The sequence below is a fragment of the Tyto alba genome, unplaced genomic scaffold (genome assembly GCF_018691265.1).
Source record: "Tyto alba isolate M040663 unplaced genomic scaffold, T.alba_DEE_v4.0 Super-Scaffold_19, whole genome shotgun sequence".
In the NCBI taxonomy this organism is placed as follows: Eukaryota; Metazoa; Chordata; class Aves; order Strigiformes; family Tytonidae; genus Tyto; species Tyto alba.
The window spans coordinates 2,430,081-2,451,984 of NW_024881281.1; the positions used below are offsets into that span (position 1 = coordinate 2,430,081).

The 21,904-nt window shown below is 44.5% G+C and overlaps 1 protein-coding gene across 1 annotated transcript in view; it reads right to left on the reverse strand.

Moving 5' to 3' along the window:
• AATF (apoptosis antagonizing transcription factor) overlaps positions 1-21,904 on the reverse strand; it is a 54,908-nt gene that overhangs the window by 31,245 nt on the left and 1,759 nt on the right. The window contains exons 2-8 of the mRNA XM_042791601.1: positions 21,031-21,219; positions 19,946-20,368; positions 19,141-19,278; positions 2,830-2,944; positions 2,275-2,479; positions 1,354-1,518; positions 498-581 (exon numbers count right to left, since the gene is read on the reverse strand). Coding sequence (XP_042647535.1) covers positions 498-581; positions 1,354-1,518; positions 2,275-2,479; positions 2,830-2,944; positions 19,141-19,278; positions 19,946-20,368; positions 21,031-21,219 — 1,319 coding nt within the window. The remainder of the gene's footprint in view (positions 1-497; positions 582-1,353; positions 1,519-2,274; positions 2,480-2,829; positions 2,945-19,140; positions 19,279-19,945; positions 20,369-21,030; positions 21,220-21,904) is intronic.

The following is a 21,904-nucleotide window of genomic DNA, read 5'->3' on the forward strand; positions in this document are numbered from 1 at the left end:
CTGGCCTAAATCCAAGCTGGCAGAACCCCAAGAAAAGTGCTAGAGAAGCCCTGCAGCTTTTTCATTCAGTAGGTAGATGAGATGATTTAGGTAGAGACGAGAGTAACTTAGGTGCTTTTGAGGATCTACTAGAATCATTTTTCATAATGGGACTGCCCACAGAGAACAGTCACCTTTAGAGAATTCAGTAATTTTTCTCTTGTGTAGCAATGTTCACCAGCAAGAACAACATCCTGCAGCCCTGCCTCACTCGAGTACAGCAGTGCCAGTAATGGCAGGAAGTTTACACCCACGATGCAAGTTTAAGCCCACATGGCCCTATACTGAAAGCTGAGAGCAAAGTCCTCTGAGGTATCTACCACGATTTTGGATGTTAAAACAGCTAACTGAGTTTCACTGGTAAGAGAATTTTAGAGCACAGAACCAACCGCATTATCTCTGTAAGTATTAAAAACGAACCGGAGCCGTAATTCTAACACAGATTTACCATCACCTACCTGGTGATAAAAGTCATCATCATCAAATATCTCCTCATCTATGTCCTTCAGGTGCCTGTTGGAATCTGACTGAGGGAGGACTTCCTAGAAGCACAAAGGAAATACTGAAAGCTCATATGTGCGTATTTCTCTCCCTAACTCTGATGACATCACATGTAGCAGCTTGTAAACACACTTGAAGATATGAAGGAATGGAGAAAAGCTCCCGACATAACAAGCTTTTAAGGACTAGGAATACATTTAAAGGCAAAGCAGAAACGCTGCCAATGACAAAATAGATTTATGATACCTTTACTGGGAAATAAATAGGACTGTGCAAAGTCTTTCTGGCAAAATACTACAGATATTCTTAATGTAATGGCAAAAATATATCTTGCAAGTGCAGTAATTCTACATGATCTCTCAGAATCGAGTATTTATTCATTCTTAAATACTAAATTAATAACAGACTTACTACTAACAAATCCTGTAGGTTGTATGCAGTATGATTTTAGAAGTGACTTTCTGGGTTAAAGATTCTAAGCTCCAGAGTAAAAACAAAGTTTTGTAGCCAGTACCTCAAAAAGCAAATTTAGCAAGCATCACTTCCTACATCACAGGAGGGGCACAATCACAGACCAAACCTTATTTTCCTCTGTCAAGAACTGGCACAGGAGATACTGCAAACACCATAAAACTGGAATTGAAATGTCTGTATCTTTTTCTTAGCCATTACATTACAGGAATCAACACTCAGATATCTCCTTCATAAATCTCTCACAAACAAGAATATTACCTGCTAAAGGCTCAAATTAATTGTTTTGCAGAGAGTTTCACTGCTACTACAGGCTGAGTTATATAAACAAAATACCCTTACCGAATTTTCAGGCAAAGATTCAGGGGCCGGATGAGATTCCTGTTCCTGCTTTCCCAGCACTGTATACACTGATCGCTTGGTCTGTGTCCTCCGTAGTAATCTCTCTTTGTCCATCATAATATGATCAATCTGAGTCAAGATTGAACGCTCAAAGGCACTGAAACCCTGCAACAACATTAACTAGTGTCAGATAATGCAGAAAGCTTTTCCTCAAGGCAGCAATGTTCCTCTATCTTTCCATGTCAGTGGATAAGCAGACAGCATTCCAAGAGGAGGGGGTTTGGGTATCATTGCAGGGATTTCTGCTAGGATTTTTTATTTGTTTCTCTCTCCCTTCCCAACCTGAGGCAACCTGACGCTTGGCTTAATAAAATGCCTTTGCTGTTCTGGTTCAGATGAATTTCTCAATGATTAATACTAACTCACAGATGTTAGGAGACCCTGGATCTTTGGGTGAAATGATTACCCATTGTATTAAAGTGTACACTTCATGGAGAAGGAGAACCACAGAAGCCCCTAGTTCTGTTATAAAACACAAACAGCTTGTTGATCAGCAACAGTGGCATTTTCATAGAGCTTACTTGCTGCTGGTGACTGGCTATGATAAGATGTCTGGTTGGGAGAACACCACTACTATCCAAGAGTTTTTCCCAAAACTCAGAAAACCATTTGTGCCTGAAACATTTTTTCCTGCCTGTCTGCTTAAAACAAAAGGGAACAGCTTATGCCTTTGAAATTCGAGAGCTGAGTTTGAAAAACTCTTTGAAGTTTGGGGAAAAGCGTGTACTTGTGTATGTAATTCTTACTGCTGTAACTCTCGGCTTAACTTGGAACATCCATGTTATGAAACTTTCAAATCAACTTGTTCCACAAATCTCTGCTAAACACCGAGTATGTCAGCATACAGAAGCAAAGACTTGCCTTGCCCATTTTGCCAGATGCCAGCTTTATCTTGTCGTGCCACTTCTGCAAGACGTTGTTCCGATACGGCCTGAAGTCAGCGTACCGCTTGGCGATGAATTCTGGGTAGTCCTCCATCTTTAGCTTTCGTTTGGGGAGGCTCCTCCTCTTCTCCTGTGCCTTATCCACTTGCTCTTCATCGCTACTGCTGGGGATTTCATCATCACTAGAACAAAACATACGCAGACTAAACACCCTACACCTCTCAAAGGCAACGTGTGAATTCTTAATGGCCCCCCCGCTACCCCCCATTCTTTTTCCACACCATGGTGATATTTATGGCAAAAGACCCAGAGTTTAGCCCCACCTCTGTTATCAGAAGGATTACAAAACAGACTTCCCACACCGGCAGAAGGAATTCAAAGGGTCATTTGGCCAGAGTGTCTGTCACTCAGATACAGCAGTAACTGAGAGAAGAACAGAGTGAGCATGGTCAGGAAGGCTGTGCGTCGCCCTGTTTGTTGGAGAGCTAAAGACAAAAGGATTCAGAAAGGTCTTGTCTTATTTTGTATTTACCTCTCAGTTTTTGATTGCTTTCCATCTACCAGATGCCTTGTGCCCGGGTATTGATAAAGCAGCTCATCCTGAAGGTCCACTAATACTTTCAGCAATGTCTCCAGGGCTTTACAACCTGCAGAACGAGACACAGGTGACAATCTGCCACTGATCCTTGCTTCTGGTGAAGACTTAGCTTTGCAGTGCTTAGTTTCTCATCTTGAATCTGAATTTCTGCCACAGCTACTGCATGTCCCATTAACTGCTCTCCTCCAATCAGTTAGAGATGTGGTTTTATCTTCAAACTGATTTATAGCTGTTAATGCCAAACACCATCATGCTGGGAAAGAACACTTCTTTCCTAAAAAGGGAGGAAAGGAGGCAGGACTGCCTCCTAAACATCTGTCTGGCTGCATATCAGGAGTATGCTCATCTAACGTTTCATCGACAAACATTCAGACTGCAGAGTCTAAAGGATTAACATATTGAAGAAGCAAGTACTGTGTGCAGAAGTGTCTGATGGCACACGCATACAACAACAACCTTTTTTGCTGACTCACTCGTTTCTCTCCTGTGTTAAGTTCTGCCGTAGAGGCCAGCTTCAGTTGAATAATATGAAGTAACAGGAAACAACACAAGGGAAAATGTATATATGCACATCCCATCTCAACTTGACCCCTGACTCTTCTTTCTTGTACATAATGTGCATGTTATAGGGAGCAGAAGGAGGGAAGACAAGAAGAGAAACCAAACTCCCGCAGGGCTGTGACTACCGCTGTGCTCGCCACGCAGGAGGTGTAAGAAATTAGATTGTAAGTAAAATTAAATGTACCAAGATCTGATCAATGGGGGAAACTTAAACAATGACCTGGCAAGTTTAATGAGAAGATTCTGATCAGAAAAGCAGCACAGCGGGCCCAGAGATCCTTAGAAAGAGAGAAAGTGAAGAAAAGATTGGGGTGGAGAGCTGTACAAAATGATCAATACATGGTGTGAAGGTTAGTTTTACAGGGATGAGTAGTTGCTTTCCAGGGTATCTGCAGGCACAAATCTTGAATGTAGATCTGATGCTGTATATCCAAAGGCTTTTGAAGCAGACAATTTTCCTGTATCTGTGCAGACGCAGAGGAAACTATCTCTGTTCCAATGATTTTATGTTCTCCAAGGACACACAGTTGCAGCTGACCATGGGAAGGGTTAACTGCACACTGTTGCAGCATCTGTTCTTCAAAAATAGTTCTTTTGTGGCAACCAACAAGCCTCCCTGCAGATCGCTCTGATATAAAACAAGTGTTTGTCTAGGCCTATACAAACTCTCCCTTTGTACTCTGCTACACATCAATCACAGGGTCAGCTCTTACAGGTAGAACACTTAGCACGCTTCCATCCAAAAACCTAAACTGAACTTTACACAGATTCATTTATATTTACCCGACACTGGTATATTGCCTTGTACGTTTACAAAGAGGCACCACAGAAAGGGGAAAAAAATGCACCACTTGAAGGAAGGTAGCACACCGCTCCAGGATCTGTTTTCTTGCAGGATACGTTCACACAGGCTCGGCTTCCCCCCCACACCCCCGGAACACGCATCCTCACGGGGCAGCTGTAACCCTGGCTGACACAGCACCTGGATTTGTCCGAAGGGCAGGAGGAGTGCTGGGCAGTGGGACGTTCCCCAGAGCCTCCCCTGGTACCTCCTCTGCCAGCTCCTCCGCCGACGTGAAGTCAGTGGGGCTGCCTTGCTTAACTCCCAAACCTGTTCTTTTCTTTGTAGTTAGAGCAACAGAATGGAGAGAACTTTTCGCCACTCGATTTCTTTCTTTTTTCCTTTTCTTTAATGGAGGACACAGAGATCATGGATAGAGTGAACAGCAAATCTTCATCAGCCAGACAGAGACAGTGCAAGCAGAAATCAGCCCAGACATTCAGAGGTCTCAATCTCCCGCATGTTACCAGTGTGATACTGCTCAGTTGTCACCATCTTCAGATAAATTACAGCCTGACCTCAGTAACAGGAATGTCAAGGAGAAGATGCTTTAAGATTTTGTTGCAGATCAGCTGTTGGACTCATCCTCCCACAGCCTATGGTTCATTATAAATACGTTCTGAGAACTCTTCTATACAAACCTATTAACGGATTAGGTTTGCCGCACTTGTAAAACAGTCGTGTGTTAGCATTAAAACAATTCCAAGAGACAAACAGACAAAAGCCCTTAAAAATGCATTTGTTGTATGTGTCTGCAGCTAAAGCACTGCTCGCAAAAGGAAAGTGCCCCCACCCTAGCCTGAGCACACAGCTTACAACAGCAAAATCTTTCCCGCTGCCTGCAACACAGCTAAATGTCCCCAGAGCTTCCGAAACTGTTTATTTTCTACCCGCTGCCTATCCTCCAGCAGCAGAGCTAATGCACCCCAGGCGGCTTTGATCCTGCCAATTACAACTGGAGGAGCACTCTGGCTCTTCTGGGGTATAGCAGGGCCACGGCAAAAAAGCAAGGAATAAAGACAGGCTCAAGCTCCCCCAGGCTATGAGATACGGACCCCAACAGAAGTGAGGATGGGGAGCAATTTTATTCGGAGTTGAGGGGAAGGAGATGGCAGGGGAAGACAATGACCGTGCGTCTAACCGGGTGGGAGGGCTAATTATTCCAGACAGTGGCTTCATCATGAGCCTCTTACAGCTGGGTAATTTCTGTGTTTTCAGTTCTTGTGTATTTAATAGCATTATCAGATGGCATTCTCATTGTTACTGTTGGGTGCTTAAGTGTGCTGTAAACTCAACTTCAGAAGCCAAGTGTCACCCTCCCCTGCCTTCTTCCCATCCAGCCCTGCCTGATACAGTTCACGTTTAATTCCAGAAGGGACTATTTTCTTCTCCCTCTTCATCTTCTCTTCCCTTTAATGCCCTCATTTGCCTTTACACTGTCTGCTTTGGGGAAAAGACTGAATCCATTTATGAATGAAGGCAGCATAAAACAGAACTGTTTCACAGATGCGAACTGTGTCATTCTGAACGAAAGCTGGACGCTAACCCTCCTGCTCTCCTACCCCCATCCAGCACATTTTTTTTTTTTTAATGCTGCTCCTTCTCTGAAACAGACAATTAAACAGAAGAGAGTCACAAACATGAAGCTTTCAAGCACACCAGTACATTAAGGCAACCAACGCACTGCTTTCACATGTGATAACCATCAGGTTTGTACCTCCTTCTCCCTTCCCCGTTCTGTTCACAGAACAAAGCCAGCAATACCTCTAAGAGCACAGGCAATGCCACTCCTGACCACGCAGTCACCATTGTGGCCTGCCCCTGCCACGAACTGATGATTTTTAGCTTCTAAAGCTTTTGGGACCAAGAAGATATCGATGGTATAGTTTTCACAAGCACCACAAACCGGCCAAGGCTGAACCAACGCTGTTAAAAGTTCGACGACTACCCTCCCGCCGCTCATTCACCAACAGGATGATGCTGATGCCAACAGCTTACTCCCACTGTACTCCGCTAACGCTGCCATCAGCATCACTTCTGGGCGTTGCTCTATTGTGTTCAGCCAACTACAGATGCTCCAACCTCCCCCCATGCCCCTTCCCAGCCCAGTGCACCCGGCAGCGCGTCGCGATATGGAGAACTCTCCCAACCTGACTGCAGGCACAGCCCATCACCCCCGTTAACCCCAGTCTGTGCCTCTTCCACCCCTTCTCTCCCACTCTCTGCTGGCAATTTTGGTGCATCTCTCATAATCTACAGTGCAACGTGCTGGTGTAAATATTCCATTGTATCGACATCGGTGTCACAATTAACACCTTTAACACTGAGCCATACATCATCAGTGAAAGAAATCTCAAAACAATCTCCTTTTCCAGGAGTTATTTCTGCATGTCCAACCTGTTTTTTGAGGACAGGTGGCTCAGTACTGCCTTAAAAACAAAAGAAGCTGGATCCCTTTATGGCATTTCAGTAAGAGCAACTGAAATCCCCCAAGCACCAACTCATACTCCGTGTGTAGGAGATGCCAACTAACCCCAGGACAACATGCAACCCTTCCTTCCGTCAAACCTTTTCAAAGCTGCCCTTTGGGAAAGAAAAAAAGATTCTGAGTGGGATCCATCTGCAGCCGCTCCAAGTACACAGCAAACGTGGTATGAATATAACTTCCAGCTTAGATGGGACTCAGAGTGTCTGTGGTGAGACGCTAACTTGTAAGAGTCACTTTTTAAGAGTCCATGGGAGCCCCTTCATTTTGTGTATAGGAGTGAAAAAGTTGTTCCAGATCCAGCAGACAGCATATCAATCCACCAAGAAAGCTGGGAGCCAGTATCAGTAAATCAAAGTGTGCCTTTCTGTTAATACTCTCTCATATGTTCTCATTTTATACATCCCTTCACCCAGTCAGAAAGTAGCCCTGGAGTATTTAGCTCCATTCAGGGAGAGCACCGCCATGTATCAAAGTGTCAGGAGACCCACCAGAGATGAAATCTGTCCTACTGCTCTCAAACCACAAAAATCAATTTTGTCAATGCCAGTGGTTACGGACAAACCGGCTGTGCTGCTGGCATCCCCCCTCCACGGGGGGTGGCTCCCGGCTGCGGGGTACCGACCCCCCTCCCGGGCTCTCCCCCCCGGCACGCAGAGGGCAGCCGTGCCCCCCCAGCGCCCCCCCAGCCCCAGCCCCGCCGTCGCTGGGGACTTGCAGGCACGGCAGCTCCCGCGCTCGCCCAGCGCCGTAAGGTCAGCAGTTCTACAGCGAGGCAGCTTCCCGCGCAGAAAAATAGCTGCGCTCTTTTCCGTGACCTCTAAAAATGGGGTCTCATTTCATCTTCCCAAGCAGCTGCGGAGAGCAGCAGCTGGCGCGGAGCGGCGGGGAGCGGCCTCACGCAGCGACGCTTTAAGTCGACGGAAAAAAGCCGGTGCCTCAAGGCCAGGCTTTCAAAGGTATTCACAGAGAGCCGAGCAGATTCCCAAAACTGCTCCGCCAGGCAAAGCTCCTCCCCACCTGACCCTGGTGCATCCAGCCAGGAGATTCGGAGTACGCCCGTCAGGGATGGAATCCTAAAAAGTGGGGCAAAACTCCCAGGGTTTTCGCTCCCTTACAGGGCGCGACGGGGCCCTGCTGCGGCAGCGCTCCCCGGCAGAACGGTGCCCGCCTGCTCCTGGGGACCCACCGCCCACAGACACAACCACCGTTACCGCGATGTGCCGGCACCACACACCGCACGCACAGGACACGGCTGAAATTCAGAGCCTACCCCAAAGCTGGAAATTACCTGCTTTTTCCCCCCTCAATTAAATCTGAGGATCTGGCATCGCAGGAATATCATCGGCGTGCAAGCTTTTGATTTTCCATCTCCCTCCACAGGCTGTAATGAAGTGCTCGCACGGAAAAGCTGGAACAACGCTGGTGTCTGAACCACGGCATGCAGAGCAAAAGCTGAGCTGCCAAATATCGGGAGAGTTCCCCCTGCCACCGGGGAGGGTCACCGTGTCACCGCTGCCCGGGCGGGCGCAGTGCCCAGCGCGCCCGTCACCTTGTGCAAATAAAAAGAAGGAGAGGAATCAAACCTCCTTCATTTTAATAGCGGTACGTAACGAAAAGTATCTTTCTCAGGTACACGCATTTATCCCAACATTCAGATGAAGAGGGGAAATTTTCACTCCTTTCAAACGGCTGTGGGACAGGAGTTAAACTACAGGTCAAAATGGCACTCAATACACTGGCCTGAGAACAATACTTCTCATTCAAATCCACAAGCCAGCCACTTGCACTAGTCATCCCCAGCAATTAATCCCCCAAGAAACACGTTTGATTAAATCTTTTCAAGCAAATCCTTTGCTTTGCTTTTGTTAGTTCACTTCTTGTCAACATCTATTAAAATATGCCTTTAATTCTCCCACAATCTTAAAAAACACCGATTCCACTGTCTTCAACTTTAATCAACTGTATGGCCGGCATTTTTCATTTCATAATAATGTGCTGTTTGGAATTCAAGAGGCAGGCTCAACATCAATCATTCGGCAAGAATTTTTCCACTGCAATAAATATGCAAATGAGGAAAGCCAGTCAGTCGTATTTCAGGCCCGACTTGCTAGTGTTTTAAAAAAGACACAAATTTATTAATTGCCGTTGGCCAGCGGAATCCTATTACTTTGGGCATTGATTACAAAGCTGTGTGAGTGATTATTGTGCAACTCGCAGGCTATCCAGGCATGAGGAAAAATTATTAAAGCAAGGCAGAGATTATCAACTCAGAATAACAATAAGCCTTAACATTTTAGGCCTCTAACTTCTTCAACAAAGAATTACACCAGAGCTCCAGTGTATCATAATTCTGAAGTCTGTCAGTATTACTTTTGGAGCTTGCTCTATATTCCCAACAGCAGAGCAACGTTACCAGCCAGGAAGAGGCAGAAGGAATTCCTCCAGGTATTGCATCTTAAACATGGGGCTTTGGACAACAGCTTTTCTGTAATTCCCGCTGTGGAACTAACTGCAGGAGGAACAATATGACACAGGCAGGCCTTTCGCTATCTTCAGATTTGCACCCCTCTACGTCCTGGTGCCCCAAACCCAAGATGGTACAGAAACAAAAGGCTACTGGTAAGTGTAAGACAGAAGCCCTAAGAGCCAGCCTAGACTAAATTATAGGCTAGCTGCAAGCCCTTTGCCAGCAGAGAGTGATCTGATTTTTTTAGAGGTGGTGTAGTTACGTATACATTTCTCACAGCCTTCAGCTGAATCCTTGCACAAACCAGTTGTAAATCTGTCCAGGTTATTTTAGGAAATTATGGGAGTAACATTCTCTTCACACTTCCCAAAGCACTTAGTTTGTGGAATTTTATCAAATGATAGTATGAAAAAGGCCAACTTTTCTGCTGATTGCAATAAAAAGGTCTGCTCCATACCGAAGGCCCAATTTGCTGGTTCCATTGGAATGCAAATGATGCAAAAGCCTTTGCAGAGGGGAAAATTGTATTCCTTCAGCACAAAGGAGCCAATGCTGCAAACCCCTTTCACACAAGCAGTTCAGCTGACTCCTGAAGAGTTACAGAAAGGACTCAATTTAGCCCTTTCACTCTAATATTACTGCATTTGACAGTAAGGACAACAGGATCAGACACAGATGAGTTTGCTAAAAGTAAAGAAAATAACTAGATGCAACAACAGAATAAAAGGCTTGGTATTCAAAGATTTTATTAGTGGGGACTGGGGGAGGGGGAAAGCTGAGAAGGGAGAGAGAGAGAAACACTTCCATGAAGTTCATGCTCTACTGATTCGCCTCAACCGTCATCTTTTGATATCAGCCCAAACCAGGGAGGGGACGGGGCTTGTAAAAATGAGATTTATAAAAACTGATGTTTTACATTACTGTAAATGTAAAGAAGCTGACAGCATGCATTCCCATCTCTGCCAGGCAGGAATCCCCAAGTACATATGCAAGAATGAGAAAGGAAGAGGAAATGTGAAATTTCATAGTTATCTAGATATTAAGGCCAGAAGGGAACATTAGCCCATGTAGACTGACCTCCCCATATAATACCAGGCCATTAATTACATTTATCATGACAAGCACTGAGTTTCCATCTCAAGGTAACCAATTGCCAATTAATCCGAGTTAGCTGACATTTGCACATGCTTGCCTGGATGCTTTGCAAGCCTTTGTTTCCCTGCACCTTGTTTGTGGAGTATGCAGACTAACATGCACAAGTATTTAGCTAAACTCAATTTAATTAGCTATTAATTATCTTGGGAAACTTAAGTGTTGGCAAACCCATTTGACGTGTTTAAAGTGTGGCATAATCCCACAGCCCAGAGTCCGGGTGTATCAGGTCAACAACTAACGGCCTCTCCTAGTGTTCCTTGCACTAGAATTTAAGACAGCTTTAAAATAAACCTCAAACGCCAATAGCGTCCGGCACATATGGCTATGGAGATAACCTATAAAATGGGAGCATTTCAATTTTACCACATCTATACAAGAGAAGCAGACAAAAATTCTGTTCAAAAAGACTAAATACCACAAGCTAAAAGCCTTGGCACTCAGTGAGGAAGGGCAAGAGGGCTTTTTTTCTGAAAAAACCTGCATGTTAAATAAATATCCTGCACTTCTCCACTACTTCCCACACAGAATTTCTCAGCAATTTACAGACAGTATAACGACAAGCCACAAAATACTTTCTTGCACCTCACACAGCCCAAATTGTGCACGCACACAAAAGATCACACACCCCCATTACCCAACTAAACAACCACAAACAACAACAGAGCTCCACAACTGAGACCTGTGCCTTTTTCTAAAGCTTTTCCCTTCATATCTCTTCCCTTTCACTCACTGGCGCGTATGCAGAATGGCCACCCATGAGCCCGGGAGCTTATAACCCTACTGACCCCAGTTTTTACCAAAAGCTCTCCACACCATAGGATCATTACAACAAAATCTACAAAAAATGGTCTGATTCATTCATTTATTTTAGTCGAGAGAAAAGTCTTCATTAATGTCAACAGCCTTTGGCTCAGTCCCAAAAAGAGTTGAATACATTCTTCATTAGATCAGAGAGGAAAGGTGAAATCTGGGGACACCTGCATCCCCAGCCATTTAAATCAAATTCAACCCTGTGTGAATTGACAAGCACGGTGTTTTTTGTATTCATAAAGTGTCTAGACTAATACAATTCAATTAAAATGAACTACCAGTTTTAAGGGGGCTAGATCTGATCACAATAATTTACTCAGGCTTGAAACCCGGTTCTGCTGTCACACATTTGTGCAGGCTCCCAGTAAAATCTTCAAAGCAAGAATATATTTAAGTCCATGATCTTGCCTATCACCAATTAATCCTGTAACTGCTCTATGCCTCTGGAAACTGTGTAATCTGCCTATGCCTCAGTTCCTCCCCCACTCCCCTGTGACACCTACCCGGCTCTATATTAATGCATTATCATCTCCAGATGTACATATGGCTACCTTTTAGTTTTAGAAGTGATCCACGAATAGAGACGATAACAAAATTATGAGCGAATTATTGGCAGCTGATTCCCGCAGGCTTCTGAAAAATCCCGAGCCCGTGTCAATAAAGCACATTTCATCTGACATGTTTTCTCTAACCAGATGCGTAAAATGACAACCAGGCGCAGCCGCGGAGCGAGGCGGAGGGTGAGCCCGTCAGAGGGAGCATGCGGCACAAGCGGAGAGGAGGACGCCTCGCCAGACACATCCCCGCTCACAGGAAGTGGAACAGGTTTCCCCCGTACCTAAAGCAGCCTTGATCTTATCCAAGATTAGTCAGTGCTTAATCAGCCTCTTCGACAGGACTCACCTCGATGTTGCACAGAATGTAATTTTTTTGGTGTTGAAGGTCAGGAATTAGAGTGACAGAACCCAGAAAAAAATCCTCTAATAAAAGACACTGAGAACATACAAACAAACGTACACTACATAGATACTAAATAGAATCATTCCCTCTGTCTTGAGTCTCTTTTCAGCAAAATACTACAGAAAATAAAGACATTCAGTGTGGAGCATTCATACAGAAACGTTTAATATGCAAGAATGTAAAACCAGAAAACACACAGCATCTTCGGAGGTCTCCTGCTGGCAATGAATGTAAGTGGGATTCTTAATCACAACCTTAAGAGGCCTTGTCCACAAATGTGCTGTTTAGTCACAAGCCACAGATATTTGTCACGGGAGCAGTTAACCAACCTGGTATACCAAGAGCCCAGCTCAGGCAATTATTATAAAGGTTCACACAGGTGGAGGTGGAAGCACAGTCCTTTACCAGTACATTCCCTACAAATGCACCTATCTCCACCCCAGAAACAGACATTTCTGGGTCAGACAAAGTGTTTGGACTAGACTGCACATTTTAGAAAAGTCAGCATCTTCATTTCCCGGAACGCACCAAACACCCAGCCCTGGGCAGTCCTAGGCGAGTCCTGCAAAGTTTTAAAAGTGCTCCTTTCAGCTCTGCTTTGCAATAAAATATAATTAAGTAGCAACCATTGGGTAGCTGCACCTGAGACACAGAACACCTTAAGGGAGTAACAAATCAATGTGTAATAGAAGTTATCCAAAGACTGACTCTGAGTTGAAGGAACTGGCTACAGTAAGATTACGGACAGTGAGTTGCTTCCTGCAAACTCCGCGTGTAGTTCACACTCATCTCCCCTGTTCCATCTTTCCACGCCTTTCTTTTGAATAAGGCCTCTTCACAGCACCTCATTTAAAACACACATTGAAGGACACAGAAGGTGCACATGCTCCAATATGCTGCAGTCTGGACTCAGTACGGAGAAGGAGAGGCAGGACTGGGAACCACTGTGCAGGCAGCAGTTGCCATTCCCCAGTTCGAGGTACAACTGCACCCCTAGAGCGGCCACAAAGCAGCACACCGCGTAATGCCACGCAGGCGGCGAGGAGCACTGCTGGTAGGGTACAGAAAGGGACTGATCCGCATTACATTGAATTTATACCCAAGAGCCAAAATGCACAACTGCCCTGCCCTGGGGCCCCGGTGCGGCGTGCCCGGCGCGAGCAGGGTCAGGCACCACGGCTCCGCTCCCCGGCTGCCGGCCCCGCACCGCCCCGGCCGCAGCCCACGCTCACCGCTGCGGGAACGAGCCCAACCAACAGGTCTTCTGGCGGGACCTCAAAGGGGACACTAGGGAAATGCTGTACGATGGGGGAACCAAGGTTCCGTTTGGATAACGCACCCTCCTTGAACACCAGGAATACTGGAATTGTGTTCCGTGCACGGGCGCAACGCCACCAGCTCCTGGCCGCAGAGAACGTCCACGGACGATTCATCTAGAGTAACATCACCACGACCAGGAACATAAGGCACAGCTGACTACAGAAAATACAAATTCAAGTTCAAACATCGCCGCAAGTTGGAAAAGACGCACAAATTTCAGCAGAATTTAAAAAGCTGTATATAGTTTTGTGTCTATTAGCAGCAGACAAGGCACTGTGCTGAAAAGTTCAGGCCGCTGCTGGGCAGAGCTCACTGCTGCTGCTCCATTAATAACCCAGGCAGGTTTGGGGATAACAGCCTTAGGAGCACATGGAGCATCTCATTTGATTTTTTATCTGATTCGCTTTATTCAGGTTTATTTTCTTATTGATCACAACCTTTGTATAACTTCTCCACAGCTCTACAAAGTATAAGGAACAGTTAATATTTGTTGTCCCCACTTTTGTTCTTTCAGCGAGCCAACCCATTCTTACAGACCCGGCATGTCTACCTTTCACCAAAACCAGTATTTGCTCCATTTCTCCAAAACAACTTATCTTGAGCTTACGCTGAAGAATAGAAATGTGGGATTTCAGCATTTTCTCTTTATCCACTGACAGATGGAGTCAAAGCGAAAAAAAAAAAAACACAAAAATTCAGCCAGTAGTTTATATTTCAGGGACCTACTGAACTCTTGGAAAGTGAAAGATATACATATCAAAACATACACAACTACGCATCCCTTTACAGCCTTGCAACCTCCATCAGCAACTGCCTTCTGCAAGAGCCTCACCTGGGTTTCTGTATGTCTCTAACTCCTCATTTCACCAACTAAAAACTGAAAATAACACATTATCCTATTTAAAAGCTAGAATTGCCAGCTCATTTTGTGAAGCATGAAGTACTAGTCACAGAAACATTGCCAGCTTAGTATTTTTAACCAGAATTACAAAGAGGAAGTAATTAAAATAGAAGAACAGAGCTACATGACTGGGCAGCCCAGCTACCCAGGACACATACAAAAGCTTCTAGCCTTTGCTGACTGAGAGATATCATTTCCTAAAGCTCCTGTTGCCCCCCAGCCCCCACAATTAGCCATGGAGGTTTTCGTCACTGAATCAAAATTGAACGTAACAAGCCCCAAACCCAGGAACTGTTTAACTCCTGACACTGGATGTGGCTTCACTAATGTTGCTTCCACCTCTTTTTTGGCTCTTTCTTGCCCTTGAGATAATTTTTGGTGACATTTTCATGAGATCCCCTTCTAACCTTCCTCCTCCTTGAAAACATACATAGAAATATGAATGGCAGGCATGCAATCTGTGCAGAGACACAGCACAGAAACTTGCACCTTGCACTCTTTTTCTATGTAAATAATGCAAGGATCCTGCGGGAACATGCCAGGGATTGGAATTTTTAATTAATGGGTCTCTTTAATGTGCAAATCAGGAGCAGATTGCAAATTCTGACTTGCATTGATTATGAAAAACATTAATTGAACGTGCAAGACCCCAAACAGAGGCAACATCTCAAGCCCCGGACTAGACTGGAAGATATGGTGCAAGAGAATACAAATGTATCTTGGAGAAACAGCCCACTCCAGGCAGCAGCACCTCAGAACCGTAAGCGGTGGGAGTTCACGTGTGCAGTGCATTAAACGTTAAACATCTGCACTGCACTCAGAGCGCAGGCACCGTGCTTTCGGGATTAAAAACCACTCAAGACTTCCTCTGTGGATGCAAAACAGGAATAAACACAAGCTCCATGACCACAGGTTGGTCTCCAATTTGTATGTAAAAAGGGTGACAGAAAAAAATTTGGAATATAATTAAAGATTAAAAAAAAAAAAAAAAAGGGAAAGAAAAGTAAGACAGTGCAAACAAAGCAATGCTGTCTCTTTAAACAGAAATTCATCCTATATAAATTATGGCCATAAACTTTTCCTGCAGTGCAGCCTAATTAATTCTTGTTCTATACACAAAGGGAAATGCTGGGTGACAAATGGGTGTGAAGCCTGAAAGCTGCCAGGTCTGCAAAACATTTTCTACTTCAATTTATAAGCAATTTTGCAGTAAATCATCCACCAGAACCTGAGATCTCAGGAACCCAAGACTGTCCAAAGCACGTTGTATCATTTAAAAAAAAAAAAAAAAAAAAAAAAAGAAAAAATTTTGTAAAAGATTACAAAAATAATAAATTAAACACTTGAGGTCTTGTAACCTCCAATCTCAAAATTTGGAAAACAAGCATGACGTTACCATTTTCACCCATATTTGGCTTTAAAACTGCAAATGTATAGAGCATTGCCATCTACTCTTTAACACAATTATACCCAAACCCTCAGGGAATTTCAATACCACCATGAGCTGCACAGAGGGTTGTCACAAGTGGGAAATACCACAGAGACGAATATACAAAGGACCCTTTTCCATTTAAAAAAATTCACCCTTCCTGTGAGCACAGAGCAGAAGTTTCACGAGCAACAGAAGGCCTTGGGATAAATTCCCAAAAGCGTTCTGGGGCAGCTTTCAAAGGGACTTGCCCAGGTCCTCTGGGAGCGCTGGGGGCCGAGGCCTCTCTGTGCCCTCCTGCTTCAGCACGCTACAGCGAACACTGAGACTCTGGATTTCTGGCACCAACTGCTTTGTGCAACTTCAACACCAAATCCTTTCCTCCTATTCAATGAAGATAATGAAATCATGCCAAATGTATTCTGTGGATTTGGAAAGCAGTGCTAAAGCTTCCCTGAACGCAGAGTATCATCCAGTCCAAAACAATGTCAGTGTCCTGATTATCCCAACTCCCGTCCAAGACGGAAGCACATCACGTACAATGGATCCACCTCAACATTCAGTATTTACAAAGTCCTGTCTTCTGCCTGTCTTTGAACTTACTCATGCACAGTTCTTCTCATTTCTCCTGGCTGGTATCACAACTGGGGTGAGAACTCAGGAGTCCAGAAACGCTTACCCAGCCCACAACATCACCGTTCAGAACCAAGTAAAAAACTTTATTTCTGTAGAAGCCACTAAACCACTCGAGTGGCTAAAAATTATAAGTTTTACTGGAAGCTGATTTATAATAAGTGAGATTTTCCCCCCCCCCACCTCATAAATGAAGGTGCATCAATTGATGAACTTTAATTATCATGTATATTTTCAGAAAGGACTTAGTTTCACCTCCTGAACTGACAGGTCACAGCCCTGTTATCCAGGCAGAAGCTCCGTGCGTGAAGATGTAACACAGCTCAGACTGCCCACAGGGAAAAGCTCGGGCTGTTCATTAGCCATACAGCCCTCTCGCAGGGCCCAACGCAGCGAAGTGAGAGAGAAATGGGCCTTTGCCAGGTAACGCCACCAACTACATCTCTAGTCTTTGATAAGATCTTCGTGTGTAAGTTTACTCCTTATTTTACGCTTGGCGTTTTCCATCTTCTAGAAAAAGCATCTTGTAGGGCAGTGAAAGATAGCTGCACTGGACAGTAGTGTAGCTCATTATAAATTACTTTATCTTACCTACTCTAATGTACAATTACAGATTGTATTTTAAAAAAATATAAGCTAAAAAAAGGAATATAGATTTGGTCCCTTGGAGAACCACCAGAAGACACTAAACAAGTGTAGTAGTAGCAGAACATTCCTGAGTTCACTACCTCCCATCTGTGAGTCCAAGCTCTTCCTCTGCTAACTCTGCCCAGGTCACTCCAGCTTTATTTTCTTCCTGTCCTCACAGATGAAATACAGAACACAAACCCAGGCTATCAGGAACATCAGAGTACACTACTGTAACTTTCCTGCCCAGATTATGAGGAGGGTGGGGAGGGAATCACTGAGCAGTTATTAACAGTGGATTTTCCTTTAGTGTTCTGGACAACTGCAAGATTAGCCTCTCTGCTGTACCGAGTACAGTATTATACTCCATGTTCTTGGATGTATTTTGCTTATGGGAAATATCAAAATGTCAACCATTGTTTCTGTTAAAGGTCTTTAATGATATTGCGTTTTAGACCTGTAATGAAACATGGTGCTTGGTGCAGTTTGTAATGCATCTCATTAAATACATTAATAACATGTATTTCACTGAAAGGTCAGCTTAGTATTGTCGGGAGTTCGCCTTTTTTTCCTTAATCACTTCATTTAAAGCAGCAGAGCTAACTTTAAAACATAATGTATCTCACCTGCTGCAACCCCAGCTAAGCTGATTAGCCACCATGTTCAGACCAGGTGTAAGCCGTAAGACAACGGGGGTGTAGGGGCAAGATTCAGGGTCAAGTTCCGTGACGGTGAAAGTTCCTAACTCAATTTTAAGATGACTTGTGCCAGCCAGCCCAGGTCAGATTTTCTCAACGTGCAGCATGCAGAGACTGGCACGTGGCGGCCGACTGGACACACGGGCGCAGCGAACCGGGCGGTTCCGCTGACGCCGCCGATGCCCAGCACCAAGGGCTGCAGACACCACCACCGTGCTTCCTGCCGACTGGCTCACGCGTGGGGGCTCCTCGGGATCCTCCCCGGGGCGCCCACCTGCGGAGCTGAAACGTTCTGGAAAGCGAGCAGTATCTCAAGATTGGGAAAGAGGAAACAGAAGTGAAAGGGATAACCAACCTGGCAAGCTTTAAGATGCTACTGGGCTTTATCGTTATTATTCAGAATCACTGGAAGAACGTCCTATGAAGTTCACTAATTTCTGGTCAGTGGGATCAGAAAAAAGAACAATCTGTGTATAAATACTGTCATCTGGGTGGGTTTTGACAGAAAACAACAAACAGGTCAGGGAGAAATGGACCCCAACTGATACTTGCAGTAGTTTGCAATTATTCTTAAGGATAACATACCAGCCATTTTATCTCCCTGTATATTTACCTTTAGGCTGTAAAAAAGGCGTCCAATTCTAAAAATTAAATAGACCGACAACACACTGAAGCTGAGTATTTTGCACTTATCAACTGGAGCATGCACATTATATTTGCCATATTGGAGAATCTACTACAAATCTCATCAGATCAGATCATTAATAGTGATCCTAAGAAATAAACAGACGAAGCAGCTCCAAGCTGAAAAGATACTTGCTGCCACCCTAACAGCACAGGCCCTCTCCTTTGTGATACATCACTCCTGGTTACAGCAAGTCTTTGCATTCACTGACCCAGCACAAAATTGGTACCACAAGGTGGCTCTGGACAAAGAAGCATCCCAACTCTGCACCAAACAGCAACAACCAAACCGATTGTTTCTAAGATACAGCATGAAACTTAAATTTGAGAAGCAAATATCGATCCCCACGTGAACTCCAGAAATAGCAGCAGGACCTGAGCTGAGTCTTACCAACATTACGTAAGTGACCAGAGGCCACCAGCAGAGATCAGCAAGGCATACAGACGTGGGGGGGATAGGAGATATTCTCTTTGTCTGGGGTAGGAAACAGTTTTTGGTTTCGGTTAGCATGGTACCTAATTAATAATTAAGGTCATACAAACTAACAGCTAATACTACAGACACCTGCAACTCAAAGCCATCACTTTCCCACTAACACTTCCCCACACAGGCAAAGCATACTGGCTACAGCAGAATCTACCCAAAGTAGAAAGACTGAAAAAATTCTTACAGTTCTCGACAGCGTTGTCAAATTCTTGTCCCCCTTCCTTTCTGAAGGCTGGGTAAGCATCTGGCTGTGGGAGTCGGTTGACTGTTACAAGCGCCTTCTGCATCTTGATTCTCCCTTCCAATAGTTGATCCCACAATGCTTCATAACAAAGAGAAAACAAAACAATTACTTAGCAAGCCAAAGCATCTGCTCCTTGTGAAGGAGCTGTTGTCTTAACAGCACAGGCCCTCCCCTCTGTGCTACGCTACTGCTGGTGAGGGCAAATCTTCGCATGCGCCGACCCAGCACAAAATTGGTACCACAAGGTGTCTCTGGACAAAGCAGCATCCCATCCTACGATCCTGACTGCAGTTCTGTGATCCACAAAAACAGTCATCCCTTTGCTTTACTGTTTAAAAACACATTCCGCAAATTCAGGTTTGATGGTTTAATAGGGCAAATAGGAAAATAAAAAAAGCACTCGGCATTACATTTTGGAAAGAAACAGAAGCAGCGTCACCACCAATGCACAGCACGACCCGTGTAGGAAGTCCCTATCCCCAACAATACTACAAGTATATTCAATAATGGTTCAATTAAGCCAGTGGATAAATACACTTCATAATATGAGATTTTGCAGCAGCAGTGACACCAGCTTGCATAGCAGATTTGGCAGAACATTTGCAAATCACTAGGGCTGCTCTAGCATGCACATGCAGTATGCTAACAGCATGTTAACATGCCAAAGTGGTTCCTAACATGGCCAGCTTCTACAGTGTCAGCAAGGTGAAAGTCTTGTCAAAACACAAAGCAAACATGCACAAACCTAGCTGGTTCTTCACAGCTTTTCCTTTTTCTACTTCTTCAGCCTCTTGTCCTTTTGAGAATGTCATCACCCCCCCATCATCTTCAATGTCTTTGGTTTCCTTTATATTGTCGTGGGTTTCACTCCCATATTCCTCCTCCTCCTCCTCACTTCCTTCTTCCATGCTGGCATCATCTTCATCTTCCCCCTCAGTGCTTCCTCCATCATCCATCCCCTCTGTAAATTTCTCAAAGTCTGTGATATTCTGGAAACTGAACTCTGGTGCCTTGGCCTTGACAGACGGATCTGTCTCCTCATTGTCTTCCAAGCCATCCTCCTGGTCACTGCCAGCACTGCTGGGCTTCTCCTTTGTTTCACTGCCTAAGCTCCCATCCTCTTCTGAATCTTCACTGCCGCTGTACCATTCATCTAATTCTTCTTCAGCTAATAATTAAAGGAGAAAAAAAGTTACTTATTTACCAGCAAGATGTGCCACTTTACAGTATGCATCATCAATAGCTACAGGTTGGGGCTATTTGAACTCCAACCTCCATTTTATCTGTGTATGATGTTACTCTTTGTTTCGGCTAAATAATGGAAACACAAGGCCGTATCTACAAAAAGTTCTCAGATGATATTTTCTGCAGCAACGATTAGGTGATCCACGGCTTAGCTTTCCCATGAAACAATGACATGATAAGCAAACAAGGTGGTCAGAATTTACTAGAAGCATTTTTAAAATGAGAATCTGTACATACTTGCTGTCCCTGAGACATACTGACTTTAAACCGGGAGCTGTTTATTTTCTTCCACACAATGTGCAGTCAGTGCACTGAACCTCACCTTACACTCAGGTCACACTCTTTCCTCAATCTGTAGAAGTGACTTTCTCTTTGGGATTTCCCCTTTCCTCAGGCCAAAAAATATGGCCTGAATTTCAGGAAGGCACTTCGGGAAGATGTCCAACTTCAATTGTACCTGTTTACTGCCCTGTAACTGGGACCTGAAGTTTGTCATCTCGGTTCAGATGGCACTAGCTCAGTTAACATGCTAACATCAAATTTTGAGCAGTCCAGTGAAAAGGGAAAAGAAATGAGATTTCTTACCAGATCCTTCCTCAGCCAGAGCATCTCCCCAGAGTTCTTCTTGCAAAGCTTTGCGAGATGTCGCCTTCCCACTGTACCTTTTATCAGCTTCCAAGAGAGAGGCTGAAGCTTTTTTTCTTATATTACCAACAGGGAAAATGTCATCTGCAGTTTCATCCTCAAATTTGTCAATCACTTTAGCAACTGTAGCTGTGGGGAAAAACAAAAAAAGAGGAAAGGGTTGTCTAAACTGAACTGAATTTCAGACTAGAAGAACTAGCTGCAGGTAGGGGCCATGGAAAACTCCTCGTGCTCTACATACAAAAATGTACTGCAAAGGTGAGCTGGATGGCAACACGGCCTCACGTAAGAGTCTGGTTTTTAGGCTTTGACTAGGAGCAAGGCTCTTCGTGCCTCGTGAAGGAAAGCCACTACGCTAATTTTCTGCAAAGAAGAAAAAGTTGCTGGGGAATCAAAGGCAGAGAAAAATCCTCAAAGCTGGGTTTTGCGTAGATCACACCACCAGTCCTGCTGAGGAACTACCGAGTAAAGTAATACTTAAGATCTAGCAGAAGAGATAAGACAGTTTCAAGGGTATTTTTCAGAAAACATCCCGTGACTTCTCTGCAGCCAGAGGTGTTCTCCCACCTGCCAGGATAGCCTCTGCAGGAGGAAGGGAGCTCTTACACAAACTGACCAACTCCAACCTCCCTCTCAGTACTCTGGACTTCTCCTCATACAGGTTTGGTGCCACAGGGCTCACCTGCAATGTAGAGATCAATGTTTATTAACAAATGCCAAAGAAATCCTGATGAATTTTTTTTTTAATTAACATTGCCTACATTCACACTTTCTTCCCTGCCTCTTCTTTATTTCAGAGAACCTGCACAAATCA